The sequence below is a fragment of the Thalassophryne amazonica genome, chromosome 15, assembly GCF_902500255.1.
Source record: "Thalassophryne amazonica chromosome 15, fThaAma1.1, whole genome shotgun sequence".
NCBI lineage: Eukaryota > Metazoa > Chordata > Actinopteri > Batrachoidiformes > Batrachoididae > Thalassophryne > Thalassophryne amazonica.
The window spans coordinates 8,829,412-8,844,125 of NC_047117.1; the positions used below are offsets into that span (position 1 = coordinate 8,829,412).

Here is a 14,714-nt window from a genome sequence, read left to right on the forward strand (position 1 = left end):
ATTATCTGTCTGACAATCATCTCCAGAAATTCCTAATCGTGACAGCCCTAACTGAAAGTGGTGTATTTATGGCACTGTGGGCTTGTCATGTTTCATAGTTCTGTCGCAGACATGCGTGAAATTCAGATCGCCAGCTGCGTGATCTGATGGTCTGTTTCACATGCAGCAGTCTGAGGTGCGTTGTGTGCAGCTGCTGCACCCCGGCTGTGTGCACTCAGACATGGCTGCACGGCCCCATATACCTTACTGAATTTATGTCTGTAAATACATGTCATGCAAGTGCGCTCTCCACCCGCACGCAACATGTTGCTTGTTGCAACGCCACACTCATGGGGGCACTTGAACAATTTTCACATCCAGCTCTAAAGTGATCGTCTGCTGGCTGCTTTTGTGCTCAAGTGTCAAGCAAGTGGTGTTGGATGTGCGTCACCTGGAATTTGGCCGACACCTGCCGCAAGAGGGATCGATGGACTTTCACAGGGCACTCTGTCTTTTAGCCACAGGGCATGCCTCTAACACCAGGTGTACGAGGCATTAGAGGCAGCTCTCATTTTTCACGACTGGCATGCAATTCCTCCTGCATGCGCTAGTCGGCTTTAATCGTTATGTGTGAAAGGGCCCTTAGACAAGCTCACGTTAGACAAGCAACAAAACAAATGCACACTAATCGAACTATATTTACAAGTTTTTCAGTAATGCTATCTTGCCTGTTTAAGTGGATTAACTCCAATTTGGTCCATTTTCCTCCAAAGTCAAACTTCACTCCCGCCATTTTCTTCAGAGCTGTGACTGTTAATCTTGGTTGTTGCCTGACAATCTGCTTCCCATTTGGCATGACTGGCTTCACCAAATAATGTTTATTGAATTTTACATTTTAGAACCATTTCATGCGCTCATAGCTTACCAGCCCAAGAGGACACGAGTGGATTACTAATAAAAAAAAACAGAAACATTCTCATATGTAAATACACTGGACACAGTGACTCGCCACAAAATGTCAACTTTGTTTACGTTTTTTGAAATGTTGCCTGTCTTTTGTACCTCAGTGGTGAAATAACGGAAAACATTTTCGTATTTAAGATGTAACAATTCAAGATGCCAAGGGATGACAACACTTTTCCCCAACCTATAATCTAGAAATGTAGTGTGGAAAACAGTCATCTTAAATATGGAGTTTCACAATAAGATGACTTAAGGTGTTTAATGTAAAGAAGCCAGTGCCGTGACCGTTTATTGTGTACTGTGAGTCCTTTTATGTATTTATTTTTAACTTGTCGCATTTCTTTTCACTTTGTGATCAGCTTGAGGAACACTGTAATTTTGTGAAGACACCACACAATTTGAATCATCTTTGAATTTGTTTACATTAATTATTTGCTCTTATGTGATATCGACTCGCAGGTTTTTGTGTAAATATTTTGTCCTTGGATTAAGTCTGGTGACATATGCAAACATGGTTACTTGACGAGGTGAACATTATTTAAATGTATAAATGATGTAATGCGTATAAACAGTATGTAAGTATCACCTATATAAAAAAAAAAAAAGACAGGAGTGTAGATGAACATTCTGCTTTAATTCAGAAGTCATTTTCACATTGATGCATGTCCAAGTTAAACATTTACAAGGAGTCCAATACTTGTGGGACTAAAAAGAAAAAAACAAAAACTCAGCATCTTTGGACATTCACATAACTGGGTATTAGAACGTAGTAATTACTCTCATACTCTTGACCTTTAGGCACCAGAATTTTCCTGCACATCAGCATTTACCTCTATATCAGTTGGTGTGGGATTGGTGTCCTGCCATGGTTATGGCAGTGTATCATTTTCTCGTGATCGATAACATGCACATTCTTAATCGATCAAAAAAACTACCCAGATATCATCTCAGCAGTTATTTAAGATGACACTGAGGTATAACATTGATACAGTCACATCTGTTGACCAATAAAAATGAGTGTCTTATGCTTAATGACCCCCCCCCCCATCCACCAAGTAATCAATCGCCATTATTGAAGCCAAACACCAGTCTGCAAGTCAGGTTCATTTGCATCTGCATGAAATTCTCAGGTCTATATAACCCCATTTCATTGCCAAAATCCACACCGGCATGTTACTCAGGAACAGCCTCCCCGATCCATTTGAGGTATGGCGGGTTACCCTGGTCAATAGGCAAGCTGATGACCTCTGCGACCTCATAAGGATGGTTAGACCTGAGTGCATACAGAACTTATGAAGCAGTCATGGACCAAAACAGCAAGAAATTAAGCAAAGCATTTCGGGTAGTAAAGTTTCTTACCGGACATATTCGGCAAGAGCAGGGATCTTGGTGCTTCTTGTTTTAATCATCTAAACAGAACAAAAAAACATGCTGCGTTAGCTTCACTCGGAGCGGCGCCATTCAGACATCAAATGAGACGGAAAACAAGACCTCTAAACCTGGTCCAGAAAGACTACAGAGGGTGCAGCTTTTCAAAAAAACAGGAGAAGCTAAAAGAAGGAAAGACCTGGGAGCTCCCACAGCACCACTTTTGGTCCCGGACGGCAACCACCCAGACAGACAATCAGTCCATCCCCACTTCTCAAAAATACTGTAGCCAAGTGAAACATGGGTATGTCCTTGGGCTTCCCCAGTTGCAGGGTTCCTTAACACTGACGCACCTGTGTGCTGGATCATGCACAGAGAAACAGCCTGCTGTGCTCTCTCCTGCTGAGGAAGGACTGAGCTCACAGTCGTCTGGCTACGTCAGACAGAAGCTCTTGCTCACTGTTCATTTTTGGGTTTGTGGTTGCTTTTGATTTTACTCAGACGCCTCAGCAGTGCTTAAACTCTAAACTGGCTTATCGGCGGCCAACACCCGCTAATTTCTTTTTTGCAGTTTATCGGTTTACCATTATAAAAGTTAACTTTTCAATGAGCGGATTAGTAGTTATCGAAGCTACCATTTTGGTTAGCTGTGCCCACCACTGATCCAGAGACATGTAGCACAATATTTGGTTAAAAAAAAAAAAATGTTATCACAAATACTTCCTGTTAAGTATGCAAACAATACTCTTTTCTTCACTCATGCACTTCAACAAATTGTAAGAGTGACAGCAGGCGCACTGTCTGACATCACAGCTGACATGAGTAATGACAACAAGAGATGGGAAACCTGCACAAGGAAAACTCAGCTTTTAGAATTCAAATAACATAAGCCAGTTTTTGCTCATTTCATTTCTAACAAACAGGAGTTCAGATAAAGATGATTTACACTTACCAGCAGCACTTCACTGTCCTCTTCAATCGTCCCCTGCCACTCATATCTGAGAAGAAGAACATGAAGACAAATGGCTTACCTTCCACTGACAAGCATCAAATGCACCGTGTTGATGTAACGAGAATGAACTTGCACCAATTTTTCTTTTTCGGCCGCTGCTGCTTTCAGCTGCCGCTGATAAGAGAAGCAGGTGTACAGGTCCTCATGCTCACTAAGCAGCCTCCTGGCAAAGTACTAATCAGGACCTACTCTGCTTGACTTTTGAGATCTGACAGGATCAGGTGTGCTCAAAGCAACACGGCGACACACCCACACCAAAACCAGTAATTTCTGGAAAACACTCCAACAAGCTACATTATTCTGTTATTTCTCCAGAATACACATAATTCATCTGCTAACGTGGGTTTCTATTTGGCTTTTGGAAAACTTCAAAGTTACAGAAGATGATAGTGATGTCATGAACAGAAAAACTGACAGTTCTGCTTCCAAGAGGGGGGTGTCGCAGATCACAACACCCATGGTTCGGGTTGGATTGTCATTCAGATCAGCACAACAAAATGTCTACATTGTCTGGTTTTTCCAAGATAAATACCACTAGGAAAAAGTCTAACCCCCCCACTCTTCTCAGAACTCAGTGGACTCTCAGCTGAGAACAGCATGGCACATACTGATCTGAGCGATTGAAGGGAGATCAGTGTGTGTGTGTGTGTGTGTGTGTGTGCGCATTTCATCCTTATCCTCCTGGGGTTTCTTGTTAATTATTGCCGTGCTTGACAACAATGCACAGTCACATGAGCACACAGCTTTTTTCCTCCCCTCACACTGTTATTTCACTGACAGCTGCACTGAGATTTAGGCAGTTAAGTCACCATGACAAGAACTCAGTATTTCACTCTTATGTAAACTTTGCAATTAATTTGCGGTTCATGTGTGCTTAAACTTGGGTGGGTGGGTCCATATGGATCACAGGTCAACTATGATCCCTTACACCACCAGCTTCCACCCAAAACTTCAGATAGATTTGACACAAACTCATTCATTACAAGCTAAAAGAGGTAGGAATAGAGGTATGAATAGTTTTGACAGAAGCTGTTTACTTACATAGATGTGATTGCTGGCACAATGTTGACACAAGCAGCCAACTTCTTCTCCACTATACCCCTGTGGTACGGAAAAAATAAATGAATAAACATGCGTATGAGGAAGCACAGGCAAGAACGCAGAGTCAGCAATCACAGCGCAAAAAAAAAAATCAAAAAAAAAAAATTATATATAAATATATCACCCCTCTAGCTGCCACCTTATCGTGGTGGAGGAGTTTGCGTACCCGGATGATCCTAGCAGCTATGTTGTCGGGGCCTTTGTGCTCCCTGTAGGGTCTCCCAAGGCAAACAGGTCCTAGGTGACGGGTCAGACTAAGGGCATCTCAGAACCGCCATGACCAGTGAAAGATCAAGGACCGAGACGTCGCCCGGAATGGCGGAGCCGGGGTCCCACCCTGGAGCCAGGCCTGGGGTTGGGGCTTGCGCGCGAGCGCCTGGTGGTCGGGCCTTAGCCCATGGGGCCCGGTTGGGCTCAGCCCGAAGGAGCAACGTGGGCCCGCCCTCCTGTGGGTTCACAACCTGCAGAGGGGGCCATGGGGGTCGGGTGCAGAGAAGATTGGGTGGCGGTCGAGGGCGGGTGGCCCGGTCCATGCTCACAGCCCCTGGCTGTTGGGACGTGGAATGTCACCTCACTGGGGGGGGCAAGGAGCGTGAGCTTGTGCAGGAGGTTGAGAGATACCGACTAGAGATAGTCGGGCTCACCTCCACGCACAGCATGGGCTCTGGTACCCAACTCCTGGAGAGGGGCTAGACACTTCATTTTTCTGGCGTTGCCCACGGGGAGAGGCGGAGAGCTGGGGTTGCATTGCTTATTGCTCTGGGGGATTTCAACGCCCACATGGGCGGCGACAGTGAGACCTGGAGGGGGGTGATCGGGAAGCACGGCCTCCCCGATCTGAACCCGAGTGGTGTTCAGTTTGTTGGACTTCTGTGCTAGTCACAGTTGCCCATCACAAACACCATGTTCGAGCACAAGGGTGTCCATAAGTGCACGTGGCACCAGGACACCCTGAGCCGGAGGTCGATGATCGACTTTGTAGTCGTATCATCTGACCTTCGGCCACGTGTCTCGGACACTCGGGTACAGAGAGGGGCAGAGCTGTCGACCGATCACCACCTGATGGTGAGTTTGATCCGCTGGGAGGGGAGGAAGCCGGTCAGACCTGGCAGGCCCAAACGTATCGTGAGGGTCTGCTGGGAATGACTGGCAGAACTCTCTGTCAGGGAGGTCTTCAACACCCACCTCCGGGAGAGCTTCTCCCAGATCCCGGGGGAGGTTGGAGACATGGAGTCCGAGTGGACCATGTTCTCCAGCTCCATTGTTGATGCGGCCGCTCGTAGCTGTGGTCGCAAGATCTCTGGTGCCTGTCGCGGCGGCAATCCCCGAACCCGGTGATGGACACCGGAAGTAAGGGATGCCGTCAAGCTGAAGAAGGAGTCCTACTTATCTTTGTTGGTAGGTGGGACCCCAGAGGCAGCTGACAGGTACCGGCAGCGTGCCGCAGCCCGTGCGGTCGCAGAGGCAAAAACTCGGGTCTGGGAGGCTATGGAGGAGGACTATCAGTCGGCCTCGAAGAGATTCTGGCAAACCGTCCGACGCCTCAGGAGGTGGAAGCAGCTCTCCACCGGCACTGTTTACGGTGCGGGTGGGGAGCTGTTGACCCTGACTGGGGATGTTGTTGGGCGGTGGAAGGAGTACTTCGAGGATCTCCTCAATCCCATCATCACGTCTTCCGAAGAGGAAGCAGAGAATGGGGACCCAGAGGCGGACTCATCCATTACCCAGGCAGAAGTCACCAAGGTGGTTAGAAAGCTCCTCGGTGGCAAGGCTCCTGGGGTGGATGAAATCCGTCCTGAGTACCTTAAGTCTCTGGATGTTGTGGGACTGTCTTGGCTGACACGCCTCTGCAACATCGTGTGGCGATCGGGGACAGTGCCTCTGGATTGGCAGACCGGGGTGGTGGTCCCTCTGTTTAAGAAGGAGGACCGGAGGATGTGTTCCAACTATAGGGGGATCTGCAGTGATGCGGTCGCTGTATCGGACCGTTGTGGTGAAGAGAGAGCTGAGTAGGGGGGCAAAGCTCTCGATTTACCAATCGATCTACGTTCCGATCCTCACCTATGGTCATGAGATTTGGCTCATGACCGAAAGAACGAGATCGCGGGTACAAGCGGCCGAGATGAGTTTCCTCCGCAGGGTGGCTGGGTGCTCCCTTAGAGATAGGGTGAGGAGCTCGGTCACTCGGGAGGAGCTCGGAGTCGAGCCGCTGCTCCTCCACGTCGAAGGAGTCAGTTGAGGTGGCTCGGGCATCTTTTCCGGATGCCCCCTGGACGCCTCGCTGGAGAGGTGTTCCGGGCACGTCCCCGGGGAGGACCCGGGTAAGACCCAGGACACGCTGGAAGGATTACATGTCTCGACTGGCTTGGGAACGCCTTGGGGTTCCCCCGGAGGAGCTGGGGGAGGTGTGTGTGGATCGGGAGGTCTGGGCGGCTTTGCTTGAGCTGCTGCCCCCGCGACCCGACTCCGGATAAAGCGGAAGAAAATGGATGGATGGATGGATGGATGGATATAAATATATTAAACTTACGTTCTTATTCAAAACAACAAAATATGAAACCATATTTGAAAAGCTGCTGTTTAATCAATTACTTCAATATATGTAATAATATAAATAGTTATTTTGATTATTATTAACAATCAAGAATGTATGATTTTTTTTGTAAAAAAAAAACAAAAAACTGGGAAATACGTAATTAATTTACTGAACATTCAGGACTGATGGCTGCCGTCTTTGTCATTATTTAACAAGGTCAAAGCAATATTTAATGTCCATAATTTAGTCAGCAGTAGTGCTGGTACACAAGTGTACGTTGGTCTGAAAGTGTCCAAGCAGGTGAATATGTCTGCAGGAGCACTCTGTGCTGTTATTTATAGAAAATGTTTGCAGCTGTGACTCTAAAGCAGAGTTACTGATTGCAGCACCTGGCCAGCTCTTTAGCCACAGTGTCATTGGGGCAGGTAACAAAAGCAGCAGAGTGTGAACCCGACATGTACGTCTCAGATGCCATGGAAAACGCCCTCAGTCCAACAGTCCTCAGCAGCTGGAACATAAACACACTAACGAGCACCGTCTGAAGAAAACGCAGAAGAAGAAGAGGATCAACACCAAATCACATGAACATCAAAAACACAGTGCACAAGGGCATACTCACCACAACCAAAGCTTTTAAGGATCCACCTTGTGTCTCTGCACTGGATGGTCCTACAGGCATCGCCTGACAGGGTCACAGACAGAACAATGAGACAGACAAAACTGTTCAAATTCAGCTCAATGAATTTCCTTCTACATTAAAAAAAAAGTGTGTTTCCTTACATTTAGATGTTTAAGCCACATACAGTGGGTATAACATCCTTGGGCTTTTATAAATTTTCATTTGTTGACACCATTTTGGGTGGATATTCAGACTTGTTTATATTTTTTTAAAATTCACAAATAAATTATCCTTTTTGAACTCAAACTAAAAAAAATCTCTACAGCCTGTCATAAAAAAGAAATATAAACGTCAAAGCCAAAATGGTGGGTTGCAGAATAAATGGCACCCTTTAACAAGTAAATCGTCACTTTTCTTCAGATAAGTTGGGGATCGTGGATACATTAACATTTCCAAGTCACTGAATATGTCCTGAACTTCATTCAAAAAAAAAAAAACCATATGGTACTGTAGGGTAAATCTGCAGCTCTCAAAAACTGAGTGACCCTGCAAGGAAACGAGCGAGGGAAGCCACAAGACACCTCTACAAGAGTTGCAGGCATCCGTCACTGCTTCATGGTGGAGTCGCATTGAGAAGTTTCATTATACAAATAGCTCAGAACCTCAAGACAAACATGTGCCCTCTGGCAAATTGTATCTGAACTTTGAAGTCTTCTTTTAAAAAAAAAAACCTTCTCTGCTTTACTTCACAATGAAGTTAAGACAACTGCTGAGTCCATCTCTAGATCTCACGGCTGTCTCACAAAGTTTTGCATCGTTTTCGCAAACTTTCGCCACCGGAGATTGAAGAAAGTAAAGTAAGCCTATGCTTCCTCTATCTATTGACGTCAGTGAAAACATTCTAGGTTTTTCAAATACAGCGAATCCAGTCATTAAGTGAACTCACAGCACGTATTTAACATGCTCTAAAGATTAAGAAAACGCGTTAACCATAAATACTTTTCGCACCAAAGTAGCAGTTTAGTTCCATCGTTAGCATGTGTGACGAAGCTAAGGAGATAACGCAACTTTAGCTGGAGTTACTCGTCATTAAAAAGCTTCGCCGACTTTATTAAAATGTAAAGAGAAAAAACAAACCGGCATAAAATGTCACATTATTGACTCAGAAGGAAAAAAACCCCCACAAAATTAAGTGTTTAGCGCGTCTGAGTGCTTGTTTACCTGACGACAGCTGAGCTGCCAGAGCCAGACACAGTGTCGTAAAGGGCGTCCCAAAATGCCGCAAAATCGTTCCTTTCTTCTTTTTCTTTAGTAAACAGCTGTTATATATGTCTTATCGCCACCTGCTGGAACGGAGCGTTGCTGTGTGTTTTAACAGCTTTTCTTTCATATACGTAGAACAAGATGTTTCATATTCTAAAACACTGTTTGAAGAGTAAAGAATGAATGTAACAGTTAAATACAAACGCATCAACATATAAAGACTAAAATGGAAATAAAATAAAATAGAAGTTCTATCTAATCCAATCTAATCTAATTTTTATTTTTTTAAATAGACTCGTGCCAAACACAATGTTTGTTGTTATGGTAGATCAAATCCCAAAATTCTCATTTTTTTAAAATGATCAGAAAACACAATAACATAACAATAATAATAACAGACACAATAATGCTTGTTGATCATTTTCTGGCATTGTCAGAAAAAAGGATGTTAATTTCATTAAGGCTGTGTATGTTTTGGATGTAAATTTATTGTAATGAACAAATTGAAATAATCGAATAATCAAACAATTTCATCATATTTTTTTAAATCTACAAAATAAAACAAATAATATCTATCTATCTATCTATCTATCTATCTATCTATCTATCTAATATAAATAAATGTAATTTGCTGTTTTGCAACATTGTTGTAGATACATAGTGATTGATAAGAAATGTCAAACAGTTATTTAAAAATAAAAATAAATGACCAAGAATATGTCTTTTCTGTTTATAAAAACATACACAGTAATTATTAATTCTATACATGTTCAGCGAAAAAAAATGTTTCTCATTCCTCCAAGAATTTAAATTTGAATAAATGTGTGTTGTTGTTTTTTTTGTTTTTTGTTTCTGTTTTTGTTTTTTGTTTTTTGTGGAATATTCTGTCAGGTAAATTCAACCTGACTGGAGGTCGGACAGTTGGAATGTTCAATCTATTGTATTTAACCTAATTTAACAAAAATGTTTGGCAGTTTTTTGTTGTTGTTGTTGTTTTAATTGTTGCTATGATTAATGGATACTTAATGACGTCACCGTCTGTGCATTGGGGAGGGGACAGTGAACTCGACCACAAGATACATTTCATGAGATTAATTATTTCGCCACCAGGGGCCAGCAGAGCAACATTCATCAATGCGTGTACCTGCAGTACACTTTAGTGCTGGTAGAGGGCGCACTTATACTCCAAAACACCCGCTTTACCACACATTGATGGATCATTGACAAAAAGATCAAATGAATAAAATGTGAGTCGATTCGTCGATTGCATTTTTGAGGAGAAGAACAAATAAACTTACAGCACAGCATACTGTTTGTGTAGACAAGCAGGTAGAGTCCGTGCATGGTGCCCCTCCAACTCACACACACTGAGGCCCCGAGCAGGAGCCCCTCAAAGTCCATCTGCTGCCCATCAAAACACATCATGTTTGACTCCGTGGAGACAGAAGGATTCGATTATAGGACTTCAATGAAATCACAAAACACAACTGTCATATACGGTAACAGATGTGCCTGCACATATACTGTGTCATATACGGTAATGGGAGGACACGGAAAGGGAGAGCGTGTGGTTGTGCTGTTGAGATGTGGAGTGACGGGGAGTAAAAGCCATAAAGACAAATAGCCTCTGGAGCAATCATTTACATGGTGTCAGAAGTGCAAACCGGTGAGACATGGCGAAATTCAACCCCCCGATAAACTTCACATTTGACAAACCTGCTGAGTGGCCCGACTGGAAGCAACGTTTTGTGAGATTCAAAACTGCTACCAAACTTAGCACTGAAGATGGCGCCGTGCAGGTGAGCAGCCTGATATACGCAATGGGAAGCCAGGCTGAGAATGTGTTTCGTTCGTTCACGTTTGGGGAAAATGAAGATGACGAAGACTTCAATTGCGTGCTGGCCAAGTTTGACGAGTACTTTGTGCCGCGCAGGAATGTAATACACGAGCGGGCCTGTTTCCACCAACGCGTTCAAAGACCTGGGGAAAAAGCAGAGACTTTTATAAGGGCTTTGTACGAACTGGCAGAACACTGTGATTTCGGCGCGAGCAGGGAAGAGAACATTCGTGACCGAATTGTTGGTATACTGGACAAGGACGTCTCAAAACAGCTCCAGCAAAAGCAGCAACTGACCCTGGCCGTGGCGATAGAAACTGTTAGGCAGTCCGAGGAGATCGCCTCACATGTTAGCATGCAAGGAGCAGAAACTGGGCTCGTGCATGAAGTGAATAACAAACCTAACAACAACGTAAAATTCCGAAGACAAAAGAAAAAGGGGAATAGCGGACATAACGGAGATGGCAAATGCGGAAAGTGTGGGAAAATGCGTCATAGCAGAGACGAGAACTGCCCTGCGCGGGAATCCACATGCAATTCGTGCAACAAAGTGGGGCATTGGAGCAGGGTGTGCAAGAGTAGGAGGGCTGTATGCGAGGTCACGGAGCAGCAGCAACTGTCATATTTCCTTGGGGCAGTGAGCAAAGCAGTTGCGGAAGCATCAGAGCAATGGACAGTCAAATTGCGCATAGGCTCCACTCCAGCTGAGTTCAAGATCGACACGGGAGCCGACGTGAACATCATCTGTGAAGAAACCTATCACTCACTCAGACTCAAAACACCACTCGAGCCTGCAGACATCCAACTGGATAGCCCAGGAGGGGAGTTACAGTGCATTGGACAGTTCCAGAGCACTGTGGCTTACAAAGGAAAGAGACACCCACTCACAGCATACGTCGTCCGGGGCCGCACAGTCAGCAACCTCCTCAGCAGATCACTGTCTGTGAAGCTGAACCTGGTGAAGAGAGTGGAGGAAGCGGTGTGTAACACAGGACACCTGCAAGCATTTGGCGAGCATGGAACTCTTAAGACTGAACCTGTAAGAATACAGCTGAAAGACAATGCTCAACCGTACGCTGTCCACGCAGCTAGGCGCGTGCCAATTCCCATGCTCCAGAAAGTCAAAGAGGAACTTGTGCGTATGGAGAGGAACGGCATCATAGAAAGGGTGACGCAGCCTACCGACTGGTGTGCATCCATGGTGCCAGTCTTAAAGAAAAACACTGGTAAAGCACGTATCTGTGTGGATCTAAAAAGACTGAACAAAGCAGTTAAGAGAGAACAGTACATCTTACCTACCACAGACGAAATTATAGCTAAGTTGAGTGGTGCCACTGTCTTCACGACGCTCGATGCAGCCAGTGGGTTCTTCCAAATCCCACTACACCCAGACAGCTGCAAACTCACGACCTTTATCACCCCGTTCGGCAGATTCCACTTTAAGAGGCTGCCGTTCGGAATAACCAGCGCTCCCGAGATTTTCCAAAGGAAAATGATGGAGACAATGGAGGGGCTGGAAGGAGTGGAGATCTTCATGGACGATGTGCTCATCTATGGGGCCACAGTGAGTGAACACGACCAGCGTCTGGAAAAGGTCATGCAGCGCATCGAGATAGCTGGGTTGAAGCTCAACCGCGACAAGTTCCATCAGACAACACCAGCTGCGCTTCCTCGGGCATCTCATTGACAAGGATGGGATTCGGCCCGACCCAGACAAAGTCGAGGCTATACAACAGCTGCCACCACCAACGAACGTGCCAGAACTGAAGAGGATCCTGGGCATGGTAAACTACCTCGGAAGGTACATTCCCAACCTGTCCACAGTGGCACAGCCGCTGTACGAACTCCTGAAGGGCAAAAACGCATGGACATGGGGTCTCGTACAACAAACAGCTTTTGAACACACCAAACAGCTACTGACAACGGCACCAGTTCTTGCCTACTACGATGTCAGCAAACCTACGGCCGTGTCAGCCGACACTAGCAGCTATGGACTGGGAGGAGTTCTCCTCCAGCTTCATGGGCAGCAATGGAAACCTGTCGCATACTGTTCCAGACGACTCACCGACGCAGAGACACGCTACGCCCAGATTGAAAAGGAATGTCTGGCCGGCGTGTGGGCGTGCGAGAAGTTCGACAGGTACCTCACTGGCATTGAATCATTCAAACTAGTAACTGACCACAAGCCACTTGTGCCGCTCATAAACAGCTGCAACTTGGACAACGTACCTTTGCGGTGTCAGCGTCTCCTAATGAGACTGATGAGATTCAGTCCCGTGGCAGAGTATGCTCCTGGGAAAACTCTGATAGTCGCAGACACTCTCTCACGTAGCCCGCTGTCCACATGTACCGAGCCGGACACTCAGAGTGATGTGGCGTGTTATGTTGCTAGCATAGTGGGGGTAATCCCTGCTAGCCAGAATAAGATGGAAGAGATAAAGATGGCAACTGCAGAGGATGCTGAACTGCAGTCACTCATAAAGTTCATACGGACAGGATGGCCAGAACACAGCTGCAAGGTGCCTGTGGGTATAAGACAGTTCATGCAGGTCAAAGCAGAACTGTCAGAGCATGATGGCCTGGTCCTCAGGGGAAGCAGGATCGTGGTCCCGCAGCTGATGAGAAAAGAGATTCTCCAGAAGATTCACGAGGGACACCAAGGACTGACTAAATGTAGGGAAAGAGCCTACTCATCAGTGTGGTGGCCCGGTCTCGCTACAGAGATAAGCGGCCTAGTGTCATCTTGCCAAGGGTGCTTTGAACTGAAAAGAACACAACAAAAGGAGCCACTCATCTCTACACCACTTCCAGATTGTCCGTGGAAGAGAATCGCAATGGATTTATGTGAGTACAATCATCAGAACTACCTGGTTGTCTCAGACTATTACTCTAGATTCATAGAAATACTGCACATGCCATCCACCACCAGTACACATGCAATACGTAAGTTGAAGGCAGTCTTTGCCAGGTTTGGCATCCCAGACGAAGTAGTGACGGATAATGGGTCGCAGTTTTCTAGTGCTGAGTTTCAGGAGTTCGCGAAGCAATTCGACTTCAGACACTGCACGTCCAGCCCACACCACCCACAGGGCAATGGGCATGCAGAGAGGGCCGTGCAAACAGCTAAGAAGATCCTCAAACAAGCGGATCCAGTGCTGGCCTTGATGATCTACAGGTCCACTCCGTGCTCCTCGACCGGCTTCAGCCCTGCAGAGCTGTTAATGGGGAGAAAGATCAGGACAACGCTCCCTACCCTGGAGAAGAATCTTCGATCACGGTGGCCGAGCAGAGCAGCGGTGAAGGAAAAGGACGACCGAGAAAAGGCCAAGCAGGCCTACTACTACAATCGCCGCCATGGAGCCCGATCTTTACCTGTCCTACAGCCGGGCGATGTGGTAAGGTCCAAGTTAGACCATGAGAAATCGTGGTCACGGTCAGCAGTGGTTTCAGGAGAAAGCACCACTCCGAGATCACTCGTCATAAAGACACAGCAGGGGGCTGAGCTTCGGCGGAATCGCCGCCACCTTCGACCTGAACCGATTTCCCAGTCTTCCCTACCAGCGATCAGCGACAATACTGAGACAGACACTCACTCTGCCGTGTCAGAAACGGTTCCCTCCAGTCAGAGTGTGACTCCACCTGTAAGCCTTATACCCGGTCAGACTGTGACAAGATCTGGACGGGTGTGCAAACCAGTCAACAGGCTTGACCTGTAGATGGTACCTATGGCCTTTGGGGGGTTATGTAAAAAAAAAAAAAAAAGGAAAGGGGGAAACGTAGAGATGGAATGTGAACAGAAAAGAAAACGTTTGTATTGAAATGGCATTATTGTTGTGAATGCTGATCCAAGTTCTTGCGGAGTTGAATCTGTAATAGAAGTTACATAAATGGGTTAATATTGATTTGAGATAGTTCACAGTAAATGTAAGGAGATTGGTTCCAAATATAAGTAAGCAACGGGTTGTTTGTTTTAAGGGGAATAATCCATTTTGAAGGGGGAGATGTCATATACGGTAACATGTGCCTGCACATATAC

General features: G+C 45.9%; 1 protein-coding gene across 3 annotated transcripts; it reads right to left on the reverse strand.

The window, feature by feature from the left end:
• Positions 1 to 1,555: 1,555 nt before the first annotated feature.
• Positions 1,556 to 8,854, reverse strand: LOC117526943 (protein CutA homolog). 3 transcript variants are annotated; one of them, XM_034189068.1, is made up of 7 exons: positions 8,800 to 8,854; positions 7,579 to 7,641; positions 7,349 to 7,497; positions 4,364 to 4,423; positions 3,263 to 3,308; positions 2,302 to 2,351; positions 1,556 to 2,215 (listed from the first exon to the last, which is right to left on the reverse strand). In XM_034189068.1, exons 2-7 carry the CDS (start codon positions 7,636 to 7,638, stop codon positions 2,116 to 2,118), a joined length of 465 nt encoding a protein of 154 aa, XP_034044959.1. In that variant the 5' UTR covers positions 7,639 to 7,641; positions 8,800 to 8,854; the 3' UTR covers positions 1,556 to 2,115. The 3 variants fall into 3 exon arrangements, with proteins under 3 accessions (XP_034044959.1, XP_034044960.1, XP_034044958.1); XM_034189069.1 differs by having other exon boundaries at positions 7,349 to 7,467; positions 7,579 to 7,709; positions 8,800 to 8,819; XM_034189067.1 differs by having other exon boundaries at positions 7,579 to 7,709; positions 8,800 to 8,816.
• Positions 8,855 to 14,714: the final 5,860 nt, after the last annotated feature.

Bases quoted from the DNA above. Each gene is read 5' to 3' on its own strand.
- LOC117526943 (XM_034189068.1), bottom strand. From the start codon at position 7,638: ATGCCTGTAGGACCATCCAGTGCAGAGACACAAGGTGGATCCTTAAAA. The intron at 7,498-7,578 runs GTGAGTATGCCC...CGTTTTCTTCAG, and splicing joins CCTTAAAAGCTTTGGTTGTG to ACGGTGCTCGTTAGTGTGTT. The intron at 4,424-7,348 runs GTGCTGCAATCA...TCCGTACCACAG, and splicing joins GTGGCTAAAGAGCTGGCCAG to GGGTATAGTGGAGAAGAAGT.